Source organism: Malaclemys terrapin, chromosome 16 (genome assembly GCF_027887155.1).
Source record: "Malaclemys terrapin pileata isolate rMalTer1 chromosome 16, rMalTer1.hap1, whole genome shotgun sequence".
NCBI classification, from domain to species: Eukaryota; Metazoa; Chordata; order Testudines; family Emydidae; genus Malaclemys; species Malaclemys terrapin.
Genome location: NC_071520.1, coordinates 33,500,788 through 33,519,444, shown reverse-complemented (window position 1 = coordinate 33,519,444; position 18,657 = coordinate 33,500,788). Strand labels below are relative to the sequence as shown.

Here is an 18,657-nt window from a genome sequence, read left to right as displayed (position 1 = left end):
AGGTCTGACCTTTTGGAGCTTGCACAGGCATGCTCTCCCACCCTCTGGAACACAGGCAACATCTCCCACATTGCTCAGGCTGAAAACCACTCAGTCTGCTACACCTATTCTTACAAATACAAATAATAAAAATGCAATGGTAAAACAAATATTAGCACAACATCTGAATTCACTTCTAAATACAATGTTTTGCAATTTCAGATCATTCCAACTATTGCATCAAGATCTGTACATCAACTTTTATAATTTGTAAATTTTCCCACTCCCACATGGGTCATCAACCCTCAATCTTCAGCTCCACAACACAGACAGCTCTAGGAGCAACTGAGAGGACAAAAGCATGCTTTTGTCCTCTAAGTCAGTGGCTCTCAACCTTTCCAGACTACTGTACCCCTTTCAGGAGTCTGATTTGTCTTGCATACTCAAAGTTTCACCCCACTTAAAAACTACTTGCTTACAAAAATCAGACATAAAAATACAAAAGTGTCACTGCACATTATTGAAAAATTGCTTACATTCTCATTTTTACCATATAATTATAAAATACATCAATTGGAATACAAATATTGTGCTTACATTTCAGTGTATAGGCTATACAGCAATATAAACAAGTAATTGTCTGTATGAAATTTTAGTTTGTACTGACTTCGCTAGTGTTTTTTTATGGTTTTCAGAGTAGCAGCCGTGTTAGTCTGTATCCACAAAAAGAACAGGAGTTCTTTCGTGGGCTACGCATCCGAAGAAGTGGGCTGTAGCCCACGAAAGCTTATGCTCTAATAAATTTGTTAGTCTCTAAGGTGCCACAAGTACTCCTGTTCTTTTTGAGTGTTTTTTATGTATCCTGTTGTAAAACTAGGCAAATATCTAGATGAGTTGACTTACCCCCTGTGTTGAGAACCACTGCTCTAAGTGGACCAGCCTATACAGGGAGACACCATAGTTTCTGAAACAGCCATGGAACACTGGGCATCAGGACCCTTTGGTTTATACTGTACGGCGTGGGAGCACATTGTGGTTACAGCCAGCATAGCTGTATGAGACCATGTATGAGACCCTGAACCTGGGATCTCTGGATGTAAAAATGTGAAAAGCTACCACTTGAGCTAAAGAACCCTTAGAGTGTCATGGTGGGTTACAGAATCACTTAAACTGATATGTCCCTTGGAAAGAGTTTGGCAAAGTGGATGAGACTTGATGCTGTTATATCAGCAATTCTATTCTATTCCCAGTTCTACTAGTGACCATGGGTAAGTTCTTGGTTACATGTGTGAGATCTTGTTCATAATATGGGTTATGAAGGACACAGAAGTATTGTCAGTCGAAGAGCTGGGACTAGAATTCGTGGTATCTCGGCTTGTAATTCATTGGACTTTCCACTAGGCTACAGGGCATTATATGTAAACAGAGCCCTCCCCCTCCCAACACACACCAATAGAGCTTTTAGTATCATCATGAGACTCTTCGCAGCCAGAGCCAAAGTCACATTAATCTCAATAAAGCTGAATTGGCAACACTGCTCTGCAGTTTAGTGTTGAGTAGTTCTCTGTTGGGCTGTGCTAGCCAATTGTCCTTTAACATGGGAAATGCCTAATGGCCACAGACAAGAGCTGAGTTAGAGGGACCAAGGTGACAGTAAGGTTCTATTTTATTAATAGGGTGCAGTATAACACTATTTACATATCTGCCTCCCAGGGCATTTGTGCAGATTAATTGTTTATACATGGCTTTAAACATGTGAAGCAACACATACACGCACAACCATTAAAAGCATTAGTGTATCTGATTGTAATGTTACCAACAATAATGCTGGAACAGTATAGCTGAGCTATTTTGCAAATTTTATCTTCTGTTTTTTTTTTCTCCAAAGTCATTTAAGTTGTTGGCGTTAGTCTGAAAGGTCTGATTTCTACAAACTAAAAGGACTCGTGCTAGGGTTGCCAACCCTCCAGGATTGTCCTGGAGTCTCCAGGAATTGAAGATTAATTTTTCATTAAATATTGTCATGTGATTAAATCTCCAGAATTGGTCCAACCAAAGTTGGCAAACCTAGACTATGCTCAGACCTATGAGCATTCACCATCACCACTTTCTGCATAAATGTATTTTAGTCTCCTCTCCACTCCATGTTCTAAAGGGTTAAACCGTGATGTAAAATCTGATAATAATACCTGATCTTTAAGTTGGCATCAGGACACAATGGCTGAGCTGATGATAGTCTCTCAACAGCCCAAGAAAGGGCGTTTGAAATAATGCAAACCAGAAAGATAATGATTAAGCACTGATGGTAGCAGTATACATCAGAGATGCTGCATTAATGTCTTTGAAAATCAGCCAATATACTGTCCATGGACTCTTTCTGTACAAAATCACGTACCAGCAGGATGTATTAGTTTACATAAATGATAGCAGTGAGCACCAGAGCAGCACTGAACAAAAGATAATAAAGTAGCCTCAAGCATTACTGCATACAAAACATATGTTGGAAACTTTTCAGCTTGATGGATAAGGTGTTTGCAAAGGACCCTGTGATAGGGCATTATTCTTAGCCAAGTAATTCCACTTATCCATGTGTCAAACTTACTTATTAATTGTACAAAAACAAAACACTTGAAATTTTAAAACAATTACATAAAAAAGATAAAACTCTGCTAAGAATGCTTTAATTATAGGGAAGTGGAGAAATATCCCATAAGCAAGAGTCGTTATTACACGTACCGCCCTCACAGGGGTAGGAAGGGAGTTGGTGAGGCTTAGTGGTTAGCTCATTATGACCAGATTATCCCCAGCCCTGCTGCTCAAGGGAGGAGAGGGTACAAATTTCTGGCTACAATTGTGCACAAGATCTAGGCACAATTGCAGCCTAGACTGGCATTAGGCTTTCTGAAAGAAATGAGAGTGGTTGATGGCCCCTCCCACTTCTGCACCATATCAATGGAGTTGGCCTCCTGTGAAAGAAGCGCACATTGCACGCTGGAAGAGGGTAGCACAACGGCTATGCTCCCAGGTACTCACATAGGCATCTTGCTTTGGTCTGAGACATAGTACCTCCTGGATCTTCCCTGTAGCTTAAAGCCACAATTGAGCCCTTGATGTTTGTAGCGTGTGAGATTTATTCTTAGATGAAACATGCTGTGGAAGTACAGCCTATACAAATTTGATTTTCACTCCTTTTTCTTCTTTTTCCCCACAGCCCTCATTGGTGCCTGTGGAGGGAACTACACCTCCCCAACATCTGTGATCTATTCCCCAGATTTCCCTGACACGTATGCCACAGGCAGGGTCTGCTACTGGACCATACAAATTCCAGGAGCATCTCAGATCCAGTTCGACTTCACTCTCTTTGACATCAAGGACTCCACAGACATGGTGGAGGTGCTGGATGGCTACACCTATCATGTGCTGGCTCGTTTTGATGGCAGGAACCAGCCTCCCATCTCTTTTAATGTCTCTTTGGATTTTGTCATTTTGTATTTTTTCTCAGATCAAATCAATCAGGCCCAGGGATTTGCTGTCGTGTACAGAGGTAAGAGGCTAATGCTCCATACCTAGCTCCCAATGGGTCATTTTTCTAAGGTGTTTAGACCACATAAAGACTTGCCCTACAGACACAGAGAAAGCACATATTTTAACTGATGTTGTACATCTAAGGGTCCTCCATTTAGTGTAGTCTGAGTTCCGGGGGTAAGGCCTCCCACCCAAACTTCTGTCTTGATTTAGTAGTCTGCCCTTCAGCTGTTTCTCAAATAACTATGTGCTAACCCAAAAGCCCATTCCCCTTGTCCCCCTCCCCCACACCTGACATGGTGGAGCTGAAAGAAAGACTGAAGTTTAAATAAAATGGTGCCAGTAGTCTAGCTGCACCTTCTGTTTTTTCTTAGCTTTTTCCAACTCCCTGTATGTTCCACTCAGACTGAAAGTGTCCTGGGATTCTGTGACTGTACCAATTACATTCAAGTCATTTTGCTCAGATCATTTTCATCTTGTCTATGCTAGAACACTCAACATTGCTCGTGCCAGCAAAGCTGTATTGGTGTAAGAAAATTTTAGGGAAAAAGGCATAGGTGCTGGAGGCGTTGTGGTACCCGCTCGCTCAAAGTGGCTTCCATCATGTACAGTTTGGTTCAAGGGCTCTTTGCACCCCTGCTATACAAATTGTTCCAGCACCTCTGGAAAATGATAGTGTAGACACAGCCTTTGTTGTTCTGTGTATCTCTTGTATCTTCAGAGTTTCTAATTGTATGTCTTGTAGATAGAGACCTGTCCCTCTCCTCAGTAACAGCCGGTGGACAGATGGTCACTCGTACTAATTTTACCAGTCCGCAATGAAACTACCATAGAATGCTTCAACTCTTCAAGCAATGTGTTGTCCCCAAAACAGATTAACTAGAGCCATGACTAAGTTTCACTAAGCAAACTAGATTTTTTAATAGCAAGTAGGTTGTACAAAAAGAAAACACATGCTAAACAAAAGACGCTGAATATTTAACTGCAATCCTTAGCATTGTCTCCTGAGATCTGGAGAAGCCATTATGTTGTCCTAATTACAAAACAATGTATATTATCCCTCTGAGACACAGTGCAGCTGCTTTTCTCTGATCCTTCAAGATAAGCAAGGTCTCTCTCCTTTTTCTGACACTCCCACTCCCTGCTGCTTAGCCTCAGTTTATAGACCGGTAGAAGAGTCTCCTTTTCAGCATCGTAGGGAGCAAGCATGAGATAGTATTCTAACTGATATGGATCTTCCTGTCTTTTTCTGGGCCACAGCCTTTTTCTTCAAAACAATTCAATAACCCTAAGGAGGCACCTGGCGAGAGTTTGGCTTTTTCATGTACCTGTGATTATTGGAGAAACTCCCTCTGGAATTATTAGGCTAGATTTAGAGTTGTGCCTCCTGAGCAGCACAGTCTAAAAGGAGAGTCTGTCTCTGCTGGGAGCTGCTTTGGCCCCCTAGGGCTGCTCTAATGTATGGTAGCTTCCCTACAGCTGCTAATGGGCTGCTGTATAGCCCAGAAAGACTGTATCACTGAGTGCTTATTGCTACTCTCTCTCCTACTTTGGCGAGCTCCCCTACAGTTGGTGCTGCAAAGGGGATGGGCACAAGGCCGCATATGCCAGCTTCACATAGCTCCTGTGCTGGAGAAAATTGCCCCTGGGCTGTTGCAGCCCTTTTATGGCCCTTATATGCCTCCAAAGCAGAGTATATGGGTTGGGTCCAGAATCTGGCCCATTCTCCTTTATATATGTCTCTATTTATCATCTAAGATTTTAGAAGGAAAACATTTTGGTCCTTGAATAGGTCCAATAGAGTTCTTATGAACAATTAACATTCAGAAAATCCATGCTGTTTGCAGCATAGTGACTGATAAGACTTTCCTAGCATCAGCCATTAAATAATAGTATATGTTCCCAGTATAAGACAGACAGAGTCGCAGTTCTTGTGTAACAAAATACAAAGTCAAAAACTATGCCCAAATAAGTAAATTAAGGTCTTGTTTGTATAACTTCTTGTATTTTCAGCTACCAAAGAAAAGCTACACCAGAACATTACTACAGTCGATCAGAAATTTACTGAGGTGATAACTGAACAAGCAAATCTCCGCATCAATGCAGCCCAGTCTTCAAAGATACTTTATGTCATCACAACCAGCCCGAGTCATCCCCCTAGCATCATGCCTGGTAATATCCAAAGGGAATTGATGGGCAGAAACAACAGGGAAAATGCACTGATATACAGATTATGAAATGGCTTACTTTGTCTTTTCATTCTCTGTGTGCTGCATTAGCGATGTACATTTACTGTATGGGACAGTGCATTGAACAAATAAGAGTAGGCTAGATCAGAGTGACACAAAGTGGTGCTAAATGCACATGGGGAGAAGCAGAAGGTCATTAGGTGGTTTTACTCTACCTCTGTGTTACCCTGATACTTGAGACTGCTGAGAGCCTCAGAGCTTCTCTAACTTGCATTTTCAAATACAAGACCCCCCTTGGGGCTGTTCTATCAGCCATGATGGCCAGAGCATGTTGCACCATACTATCCCACCCATGACATGCTGAAGCCTGAGTGTGGAGGAGAGGCCAGGAGGCACTTGTGCTGCACTAGTTTAGAACTCTTTTGTTCTAGGAGTATCTTCAGCTGCTGCTGTTGAGCAATAGTCAACATGGTTTCTGTAAAGGGAAATCATGTCTTACTAATCTATTAGAGTTCTTTGAAGGGGTCAACAAACATGTGGACAAGGGGGATCCAGTGGACATAGTGTACTTAGATTTCCAGAAAGCCTTTGACAAGGTCCCTCACCAAAGGCTCTTATGTAAATTAAGCTGCCATGGGATAAAAGGGAAGGTCCTTTCATGGATTGAGAACTGGTTAAAAGAGAGGGAACAAAGGGTAGGAATAAATGGTAAATTCTCAGAATGGAGAGGGGTAACTAGTGGTGTTCCCCAAGGGTCAGTCCTCGGACCAATCCTATTCAACTTATTCATAAATGATCTGGAGAAAGGGGTAAACAGTGAGGTGGCAAAGTTTGCAGATGATACTAAACTGCTAAAGATAGTTAAGACCAAAGCAGACTGTGAAGAACTTCAAAAAGATCTCACAAAACTAAGTGATTGGGCAACAAAATGGCAAATGAAATTTAATGTGGATAAATGTAAAGTAATGCACATTGGAAAAAATAACCCCAACTATACATACAATATGATGGGGGCTAATTTAGCTACAACAAGTCAGGAAAAAGATCTTGGAGTCATCGTGGATAGTTCTCTGAAAATGTCCATGCAGTGTGCAGAGGCGGTCAAAAAAGCAAACAGGATGTTAGGAATCATTAAAAAGGGGATAGAGAATAAGACTGAGAATATATTATTGCCCTTATATAAATCGACGGTACGCCCTCATCTCAAATACTGCGTACACATGTGGTCTCCTCATCTCAAAAAAGATATACTGGCACTAGAAAAGGTTCAGAAAAGGGCAACTAAAATGATTAAGGGTTTGGAACGGGTCCCATATGAGGAGAGATTAAAGAGGCAAGGACTCTTCAGCTTGGAAAAGAGGAGACTAAGGCGGGATATGATAGAGGTACATAAAATCATGAGTGATGTGGAGAAAGTGGATAAGGAAAAGTTATTTACTTATTCCCATAATACAAGAACTAGGGGTCATCAAATGAAATTAATAGGCAGCAGGTTTAAAACAAATAAAAGGAAGTTCTTCTTCACGCAGCGCACAGTCAACTTGTGGAACTCCTTGCCTGAGGAGGTTGTGAAGGCTAGGACTATAACAGAGTTTAAAAGAGAACTGGATAAATTCATGGTGGTTAAGTCCATTAATGGCTATTAGCCAGGACAGGTAAGGAATGGTGTCCCTAGCCTCTGTCTGTCAGAGGATGGAGATGGATGGCAGGAGAGAGATCACTTGATCATTGCCTATTAGGTTCACTCCCTCTGGGGCACCTGGCATTGGCCACTGTCGGTAGACAGGATACTGGGCTAGATGGACCTTTGGTCTGACCCGGTACAGCCTTTCTTATGTTCTTATGCTTCAAGGCATTTTTGAATCCCCTTTGTGCTGCTGGAATGATGAAGGGAACTAAAGAGGGGTCAAGGATCTGGTGCAATGTCTAAGAGCCAACAATCTAAAGGAATGCAATGAGACCGAGCAGGACAGTACAACACAGATCAAACACTGAGCAGAATCTGCAATGGGAAAAGAACAGGGCAAATGCTAATGTGAGATCAGGCAATCTCCTTGCAAATGGAGAATTGCTTCTTATGGTACATTCCCATAAGCATTGTTCAGTTTATTTTTAAAATTCCCTAGGAATGTGCTTCCATCCTTTTCAAAGATGGACAATTGCACAGCTTTAAAATCTCTGTAAGGAAATAGTTCCTGATATTTACTCTAAAATTTCTGAAGTTTGAAATTTTATAACGAACTGTCTTGCACTAGCCAAGTGGGAATGGGCTGGTTGGAATGTAAAAGATCTCTTTCAGCTTGAATAGCTCTAATTTAAACATTGCTTGAAATGGAAGCTTTCAATTGAGTGTCCAAGAGTAAGTGTGTTAAAACGGAAAGCACATACATTATTTTAAAACTATAAGCAAATTAATGTGCTAGAAGATATGCCTTTTTCTTTTCCATAGAGTGGATAGTATATGGCCTCACAGCTCTCCTCATCCTAACTGTCTCAGCCATATTGGCAAAGATACTTCTGCATTTCATAATGAAGTAAGTATATGATTAAGGTTTACCTGTGACATATTGATTCAGGCTCATGCATTGAATTCTTTGTGTCCTGGAGGGAACCACTCTCACCTTCTTATACTGTGTGGCTAGTTATGTTCAATAACATGGGTTATATATTGTTTTCAGTGTCTCCTCAATCACTTGCCAGATAAAGCACATCTCTACCTTTCCACTCTTTGTAGAATGAAATTTGCAATTGAAGGATCCCTTTTGTTTTTATTTTATGGACATTCATGTTACCAGAGGTGAGAGGATTCTCATACAGACTAAAATTACAGAGGAGAAGAAATTAAACAAAGATTTTCAGCATTGTTGGGAGGAAGGCTGATTATTTTAATATCTAATGCAAAAAGTATTAATGAAATGTTAAAGAGCAGCCCACTCTGTCAGCGATGAATCAGCTAGTCTATATTCTCTCTCTTCTGTACCCATTCTAATTTTTCAGCAGCAAAGAGCCACAAAAGTGATTCAAAGTCTTGAAAATCTGTGTTATAGCAAGAGATTTAAGATGCTCAATCTATTTACCTAATTGACAGAGAAGGTTAAGCAGTGACTTGATTTTAGTCTACAAGTACCTACCCATGGAAGAGGTTTCTGATAGTAGACAGTTCTTTAAATCTAACAGAAAAAGGCAAACTAATTCCAATAGTTGGAAGCTGAAACTAGACACATTCAGACTAAAAATAAATTGTAATTCCGTAACAGTGAGGGTAATTAACCATTGGAATGACCTATCTAGGGACATTGTGGATTCGCCATCATTTGAAGATTTTAAATGATTTTATGTCTGTCTAAAAGATATTAATAAATGCATACTCTCAGCCAACGATTTTGAGGCTAGCAGGGCCATTGTGAGATAATCTAATCTGGCCCCCTGTATAACACAGGCCATAGAACAGGGGCAGGCAAACTTCTTGGCCTGAGGGCCGCATCGGGTTTTGTAAATTGTATGGAGGGCTGGTTAGGGGAGGGGGATCATGGCCCGGGCCCCCCCCCCCGGACTCCTGCCCCATCCAACCCCCCTGTTCCCCGACGGCCCCTCTGGGACCCGTGCCCCATCCACACACCCCCACTCCCTGTCCCCTGACTGCCCCCTGCCCAGTTGTGGCCCGTGAGCCGTAGTTTGCCCACCTCTGCCATAGAACGTCTCTGAAATAATTTGTGTATGACTTAGAGCATATCATGCTTTTAAAATTGCCAGTGAGGGAGACACCGCCACAGCTGATAAATTGTTCCAATTAATTACCTCACTGTTAAAAATGTGTGCCTTATTTCAGCCATTCATAGATTCTAAGGCCAGAAGGCACCACTATGATCATCTCATTTGACCCTAGTATAACATAGGCCAGAGAACTGCCCCAAAATAATTCCTAGAGCAGATCTTTTAGAGAAAACATCCAATCTAGATTTTAAAATTGTCAGTAAGGCAGACTCCACCATGACCTTGGTAAATTATGTCAATTAATGGTTTATTACTCTCACTGTTAAAAATATATACCTTATTTCCATTCTGAATTTGTCAAACTTGAAGCCATTGGATTGTATTACACCTTTCTCTGCTAGACTGAAGAGTCCATTATTAAATATTTGTTCCCCATGTAGGTACTTATGGACTGTAATCAAATCACCCCTTAATCTTCTCTTTGATAAACTCAATATATTGAGGTCCTTGAGTCTTTCACTTTAAGGCATGTTTTCCAATCTTTTAAGCATACTTAGGGCTCTTCTCTGAGCCCTTGTCAAGTATTTCCAACATCCTTCCTGAATGGTGGGCACCAGATCTGGACACAACATTCTAGCAGAGGTCCCACCAGTATCAAATACAGAGGTGAAATCACCTTCCTACTCCTATTTGAGGTTCCCCTATTTATGCATCCCAGGATTGCATTAGCTCTTTTGGCCACAGCATGACTTTGGAGCTCATAGAACCATAGAAATGTAGGACTGGTAATCTAGTTCAATCCCCTGCACTGAGGCAGGACTAAGTATTATCTAGACCATCCCTGACAGGTGTTTGTCCAACCTGCTCTTAAAAACCTCCAATGGTGGAGATTCCACAACGTCACTTGGTAATTTGTTCCATTGCTTAACTACCCGGACAGGTAGGACATTTTTCCTAATGTCTAAACTAAATCTCCCTTGCTGCAATTTAAACCCATTACTTGTTCTGTCCTCAGTGGCGAAGGAGAACAATTTTCACCCTCCTCTTTATGACAAGCTTTCATGTACTCGAAGACTGTAATGTCTCCTCTCAGTCCTCTCTTCTCCAGCATGTCACAAGCCCAATTTTTTCAATCTTTCCTTGTAGGTCATGTTTTCTAGACCTTTAATCATTTTTGTTGCTCTCTTCTGGACTTTCTGTAATTTGCCCACATGTTTTCCTGAAGTGTGGTGTCCAGAATTAGACACAATATTCCGGATGAGGCCTTATCAGTGCTTAGTAGAGTGAAATAATTACTTCTTGTGTCTCACTTTTTTTTTTTTTTTTTTTTGCAAGAGTCTTATGTTGTTGACCCCATATCCTTTTCTGCAGTACTCCATCATAGGCAATCAATACCTATTGTGCAGTTGATTATTCCCGACCAAGTATAGTATTTTGTATTTGTCCTTATTGAATTTCATCCTATTTAATTCAGACTATTTCTTCAGTTTGTCAAGATCATTTGGAATTTTAATCCTGTCCTCCAAAGAGCTTGCAAACCTTCCCAGATTGGTATCATTCACAAGCTTTATAAGTGTACTCTATATGCCATTATCCAAATCATTTATGAAGATATTCAATAGAACTGGACTCAGGACCGATCCCTGCAGGACCCCACTTGATGTGCCTTCTAGCTTAATTGTGAGCCAATGATAACTACTCTCTGAACAGTTTTCCAGCCAGTTGTGTACTCACCTTATTGTAGCTCCATCTAGGCTGCATTTTTCTTGTATGTTTACGAGAAGGTCATGTGAGACAGTAGTAAAAGCATTATTAAAGTCAAACTATATCACATTCACTGCTTCCCCCTATTGACAAGGCTTGTCACCCTGTCAAAGAAGGATATTAGGTTGATTCGATATGATTTGTTCTTGACAAATCCATGTTGACTGCTACTTATTATCTTCTAAGTGCTTATAAATTAATTGTTTGATTATTTTCTCCATTATCTTTCCGGTACCAAAGTTATGCTGACTGGTCTACAATTCCCTGGGTTGTCCTTATTCCCTTTTTTGTAGAAAGGTACTATGTTTGTCTCTTTTCCAGCCCTATGGTATGTCTCCCATCCTCCATACGTTCGCAAAGATAATCACTAATGGCTCAGAGATGTCTTCAGTTAGTTCTTTAAGTATTCTAGGACATATTTCATCAGGCCCTACCGATGTGAAGACATCTAACTTGTCTGAGTCATTCTTAACTTATTCTTTTCTTATTTTAGCCTCAGATTCTACCCCATTTACACTGTTCTCTATGTTAGTCGTCAGATCCCTGCAAACTTTTTGGTGAAAACTTGAAACAAAAAAGGCATTTAATACTTCGGCCATTGCTATATTATTTGGTAATGGGCCTACCTGATCCTTGGTCTGCCTCTTGCTTCCCACATATTTGTAAAATGCTCTGTTACCATTTTTTATCCCTAGGTTATGTAATCTCATTTTGTGCCTTAACCTTTCTAATTTTGTCCTTACATGCTTGTGTTGATATTTTAAATATATTCATCCTTTGTAATTTAACCTATGACTCTTTTTTGGGGTCTGGGGTCATTGAAGATCTCTTGGCAAATCCAGGGTGGCCTCTTATCATACTTTTTATCTTTCCTACACATTGGAATAATTTGCTCTTTTGCCCTTAATAATGTCTCTCTAAAAAACTGCCAGCTCTCCTGAACTCTTTTTTCCCTTAGGCTTGGTCTACACTAGGAGGGATCAATCTAAGTTACACAACTTCAGCTATGTGAATAATGTAGCTGAAGTCGACCTACTTAGAACTACTTACCGCGGTGTCTTCACTGCGGTAAGTCAACTGCTGACGCTCCCCCGTAGACTCCGCCTGCGCCTCTCGCTCCAGTGGAGTACCGGAGTCAACGGGAGAGCGCTCGGCAGTCGATTTAGTGCGTCTTCACTAGACGCGATAAATCGACCCCTGCTGGATTGATCACTCCAGAGATAAATATAAACATGCTCTTAGACTTGCTTCCCACAGGATCTTACCTACCAATTGTCTGAGTTTGCTAAAGTCTGCCTTCTTCAAGTTCATTGCCTTTACTCTGCTGTTTTCCCTCCTATTATTCCTTAGAATCATGAACTCTATCATTTCATGGTCACTTCATCCAAGCTGCCTTCCACTTTCAGATTCTTAACTAGCTCCTCCCTGTTTGTCAGAATTAAATGCAGAATACCCTCTCCTCTACTCTCTTTCTCGACCTTCTATAATAAAAGCTGTCTCCAATGCATTTCAAGAACTTGTTGGATAATCTGTGCCCTGCTGTATTATCATCATGTTCAGCTGATTATCCACCACAATCCTCATGTCTTTTTCAGAGTCACTGAAGTCTTCCTACTGGGTAGTGGTCATTAGTACAAGAAAGAGCGCTCTTCGTTTGTGTTCTCACTAGCAATAGGGGCATGAAAAGAATTAGTGCACCAGGCTGAGAACATGGTTATTATTTTTGACCACCACTCACTATTGATGCAAAGATTTTTTTTATGCCTAAAAGATACTATTATAATCATCTAGTCTGTCCTCCTGAAGAACACAAGCCATAGAATTTTGTCCATTAATTCCTGCATCAAGCTTTTAATTTATGGCTTAACTAGAATATACCTTTTAGAAAGACATCTGGTCTTGAGCTGAAGCCTTCAAGTGAGCAAGGGTTTATCACACACCTGGTTAATCTGCTGTGATTGTTAATTACCCTCTTGGTTAAAAATGTGCACCTTATTTCTAGTTTTAATTTTTCTAGACTCAAATTTCAGCCAGTGGACCTTTTTATGCTTATGTCGGCTAGATTAAAGAAGCCTCCACTGTCCGATACATTCTACATATGTAGGTAGAACTAGATTGCAATCGAGACACCTCTTAAACTTCTCTTCAGTGAGCTAAACAGATTGATCTTAAGTTTCTCACCATAATGTGTGTTTTTCCCAGAGTCAAATCAATCTTGTAGCACTTCTTTGAATCTTCTCCAATTTTTCAACATCCTTTTTCAATGTGTGGCAACCAGAACTGAACACAGAATTCCAGTTGCGGTCTTACCAAACCACGAAGCAATGTTATCCCTTCCCTACTCCCATTTGATATTCCTCTATTTATATAGTCAAAGCTCATGGTAACTTTTTTAGCAATAAGTATCACACCGAGAGTGCATTTTTAACTGATCATTTACCATAACCCCAATGTTCTTTATGGATCCACCATCCTGTAAGTATGTCCTACATCTTTGGCTATATTAAAATAGGAAAGTCCTGTGTGTCTCAGAAGCAACAAGAAAATTTTTCAGTTGCAGTTTGCTTTATGTGCTCTCATCATCACTTTGCAAAAGCAACACCTGTCCTTGTGCCAATGAGGCACAATTGTTGTAATTTACCTTCTGTTAGGGTTCACTAGCACTTGCAACTAGTACAAAAAACAGGTTGGAGCACCGAGGATCACAATGTACTACCCTTTTTACATTATCTGCCTGTAAAGTGGCAGATTGATTTTTAAGTTTGCATTGTTAGCTTTTAATGCCCTGAATATGTGACTTCCTATCTGAGCCTCATCCTGACAGGTATTAGCACTCTGACACTTTATTGATAGGTGTTCCACTTTTGCACATGGATCACTGGATGACTGCACTTTGGCTGTGGCAGCTCATGGCATGTAGAACTTATTCTACATTCCAGAAAGCATCTGTAAATACACTTTTTTTTAAAGAGGCATTTTCATTATTACCATTGATTAGCTCCTGAATAGAACCCTCTCCCCATTTTTAAATAGTCCCAAAATAGCTAGCCTTTTAGCAATTTTATAGCGTTGTTTTAATGGTGCTTTAATTATATTTCAGATCATTGTTTAGTAATAATGCAGCACGGTTGAGTGGACAAGGCAGTGGCTTTGGACTCAGAAGACCTTGGGTCTTTTCCCAGCTCTTGCTGTGACCTTTTTATGTCACTTCTTTGTGCCTTCTGTTTCTCCTCTCATCCTGTTCTGTCTAGTTTATTTAGATTGTAAACCATATGGGGCAGGGGATGGTTTCTTACTATGTGGTGTATAGTGCCTAGCATAATGCTGCCCCAGTCTCATTCTCAACATGGAATGTTGGTGTGGATGGATAGACAGGGGGAAAAGGGAGGAGGTGTTGCCTTATATATTAAAAATGTACACACTTGGACTGAGGTGGAGATAGACATAGGAGACAGAAGTGTTGAGAGTCTCTGGGTTAGGCTAAGAGGGGTAAAAAAAGAAGGGTGATGTCATGCTAGGAGTCTATTACAGGCCACCTAACCAGCTGGAAGAGGTGGATGAGGCTTTTTTTAAACAACTAACAAAATCATCTAAAGCCCAAGATTTGGTGGTGATGGGGGACTTCAACTATCCAAATATATGTTGGGAAAATAACACAGCGGGTCACAGACTATCCAACAAATTCTTGGACTGCATTGCAGACAATTTTTTATTTCAGAAGATTGAAAAAGCTACTGGGGGGAAGCTGTTTTAGACTTGATTTTAACAAATAGGGAGGAACTCATTGAGAATTTGAAAGTAGAAGGCAGCTTGAGTGAAAGTGATCATGAAATCATAGCGTTTGCAATTCTAAGGAAGGGTAGAAGGGAGTACAGCAAAATAGAGACAATGGATTTCAGGAAGGCGGATTTTGGTAAGCTCAGAGAGCTGATAGGTAAGGTCCCATGGAAATCAAGACTGAGGGGAAAAACAACTGAGGAGAGTTGGCAGTTTTTCAAAGGGACACTATTAAGGGCCCAAAAGCAAGCTATTCCGCTGGTTAGGAAAGATAGAAAATGTGGCAAAAGACCACCGTGGCTTAACCACGAGATCTTGCATGATCTAAAAAATAAAAAGGAGTCATATAAAAAATGGAAACTAGGACAGATTACAAAGGATGAATATAGGCAAACAACACAGGAATGCCGGGGCAAGATTAGAAAGGCAAAGGCACAAAATGAGCTCAAACTAGCTACAGGAATAAAGGGAAACAAGACAACTTTTTATCAATACATTAGAAGCAAGAGGAAGACCAAAGACAGGGTAGGCCCACTGCTCGGTGAAGAGGGAGAAACAGTAATAGGGAACTTGGAAATGGCAGAGATGCTTAATGACTTCTTTGTTTCGGCCTTCACCGAGAAGTTTGAAGGAATGCCTAACATAGTGAATGCTAATGGGAAGGGGGTAGGTTTAGCAGATAAAATAAAAAAAGAACAAGTTAAAAATCACTTAGAAAAGTTAGATGCCTGCAAGTCCCCAGGGCCTGATGAAATGCATCGTAGAATACTCAAGGAGCTAATAGAGGAGGTATCTGAGCCTCTAGCTATTATCTTTGGAAAATCATGGGAGACGGGAGAGATTCCAGAAGACTGGAAAAGGGCAAATATAGTGCCCATCTATAAAAAGGGAAAAACAATCCAGGAAACTACAGACCAGTTAGTTTAACTTCTGTGCCAGGGAAAATAATGGAGCAAGTAATTAAGGAAATCATCTGCAAACACTTGGAAGGTGGTAGGGTGATAGGGAATAGCCAGAATGGATTTGTAAAGAACAAATTGTGTCAAAGCAATCTGATAGCTTTCTTCGATAGGATAATGAGTCTTGTGCATAAGGGAGAAGCTGTGGATGTGGTATACCTAGACTTTAGTAAGGCATTTGATACAGTCTCGCATGATATTCTTATCGATAAACTAGGCAAATACAATTTAGATGGGGCTACTATAAGGTGGGTGCATAACTGGCTGGATAACCATACTCAGAGAGTTGTTATTAATGGTTCCCAATCCTGCTGGAAAGGCATAACGAGTGGGGTTCCGCAGGGGTCTGTTTTGGGACCGGCTCTGTTCAATATCTTCATTAACAACTTAGATATTGGCATAGAAAGTATGCTTATTAAGTTTGCAGATGATACCAAACTGGGAGGGATTGGAGGACAGAGTCATAATTCAAAATGATCTGGACAAATTGGAGAAATGATCTGAGTTAAACAGGATGAAGTTTAACAAAGACAAATGCAAAGTGCTCCACTTAGGAAGGAAAAAATCAGCTTCACACATACAGAATGGGAAGAGACTGTCTAGGAAGGAGTACGGCAGAAAGGGATCTAGGGGTTATAGTGGACCACAAGCTAAATGTGAGTCAACAGTATGATGCTGTTGCAAAAAAAGCAAACATGATTCTGGGATGTATTAACAGGTGTGTTGTGAGCAAGACATGAGAAGTCATTCTTCTGCTCTACTCTGCGCTGGTTAGGCCTCAACTGGAGTATTGTGTCCAGTTCTGGGCACCGCATTTCAAGAAAGATGTGGAGAAATTGGAGAGGGTCCAGAGAAGAGCAACAAGAATGATTAAAGGTCTTGAGAACATGACCTATGAAGGAAGGCTGAACGAATTGGGTTTGTTTAGTTTGGAAAAGAGAAGACTCGGAGGGGACAGGATAGCAGTTTTCAGGTATCTAAAAGGGTGTCATAAGGAGGAGGAAGAAAACTTGTTCACCTTAGCCTCTAAGGATAGAACAAGAAGCAATGGGCTTAAACTGCAAGGGAGGTTTAGGTTGGACATTAGGAAAAAGTTCTTAACTGTCAGGGTGGTTAAACACTGGAATAAATTGCCTAGGGAGGTTGTGGAATCTCCATCTCTGGAGATATTTAAGAGTAGGTTAGATAAATGTCTATCAGGGATGGTCTAGACAGTATTTGGTCCTGCCATGAGGGCAGGGGACTGGACTTGATGACCTCTCGAGGTCCCTTTGGGGCCTGCAGACATACTGTAATACACATAAGATAATAGTGATAATAAATAGCAGCTCGCCAAACAATTTAGCATGTTATTAAGACTATAATTGTAAAATAACTGTTTCTTAGATCTCATCAGGCACCTCCTTCAGTTGAGATAGGGGATTCTCACCAAGCAACTACTGCAGGAGAGATCTGGAGTATTTTTTACAAGCCATCCACCTCCATCTCCATCTTCAAGAAAAAATTTAAGAGCCAACAAGATGATTGCAACCTCCTTGTGGGAAACTAAAGTGCCAGTTACGCCATGAGACACAATATTCTCCTGCAATTCAAAGTGTATTGGGGATAATCCTTTTCCTCTATCTTCTCCTGGTTTTCCAAAGGATCTGGACAGACCTTTTCTGGAGTTCCATGGTGCACACCAGACATGGGAAAACCAGCTGCTATAACCATTTTGAAGTATCTGGAGCTTGTCAGCTCTCATATCCTTCTAAATATGGTCTTAAACCACTTCGCTTAAAATAGGAACAGAATCTCTAAAACAGTAGGTGTCCCGCACACCACAAAACGAGATGAATGTGGGAACCTTATGGAGATCAGGGCTTTGGGTCTGCTTTGACTGCTGTAATAGTTTAGGGCATTTTAAGCTCAAAGTTAAGCACAAATATAAATGACACCATCTTTTCAGCTGCTGCAGCAGCAGGTGCTGAGTTGCCTCTGCTGTAGATGTTTCTAGCTGGCAATGTACAAAGGTGAGGGAGTCACAGACTTTGAAAAGGTATCTGCCTAATAGCCAGTGTTCTGTTATTTTTGGATGGTCTCTTTTCAGAAGTACAAATTTGGAGAATCAATCAGGTCTCAAAGGTAAAATTAGGAGAAAAATGCTCAACAAAGCCTGCGCTACAAACAAATTAAATAGGTGGTGCTCATTGGTTCAGAGTCGACATGGGATGTTTAGAGTTTAAAGTTTGTGTGTCCGAGCCACCATGCCTACTAATTGTTTTCTAAGAGGTCACTTATAGTAGCAAGAGACATGTCATGACAAACCTATACCATTCTTATGCCCTGCATCGAGTCTGGATGTGAACATCGGGCTGCCTAACAAAGCTATGACCTTTCAGTCAAACTGTTAAGTCAGTGAGCTTCAGATGGTAAGGCTGACAATCAAGATTGCATACAACAAAAGTTAAAGATATCCCTGACAGCAGCAAAAGGTGGGGATGAAACAATGGATCTGTAATAGTTGGTAAATGACTGCATGGCATTATCAGTATCAATTGACTAGAAGGTTGGAAGGAACAGTAAGGGGCATGTGTATGTGTGAGTGAGAGAGAGGTGACCAAATAGAAATGTATCTGACAGAGAGACAAACCTGCTGTCCTCAAGATGCCTGAATATATATGTGCAGCTGTAACCTCTGGGACACTTGTACTGCAACCTGAGGGTTGGGAGGGTGTGTTTAACCTGGAGTGTTTGAGGTTTGTGGGCTT

At 40.8% G+C, this 18,657-nt stretch overlaps 1 protein-coding gene across 1 annotated transcript in view; it reads left to right on the top strand.

Annotated features, from left to right (window-relative positions):
- Positions 1-17,820, top strand: part of KREMEN1 (kringle containing transmembrane protein 1) — a 74,294-nt gene extending 56,474 nt beyond the window's left edge. The window contains exons 6-9 of the mRNA XM_054005998.1: positions 3,191-3,523; positions 5,518-5,676; positions 8,143-8,227; positions 17,294-17,820. Of these exons, the coding sequence (XP_053861973.1) occupies positions 3,191-3,523; positions 5,518-5,676; positions 8,143-8,227; positions 17,294-17,456 (740 nt within the window). The 3' untranslated portion in view covers positions 17,457-17,820. The remainder of the gene's footprint in view (positions 1-3,190; positions 3,524-5,517; positions 5,677-8,142; positions 8,228-17,293) is intronic.
- Positions 17,821-18,657: the final 837 nt, after the last annotated feature.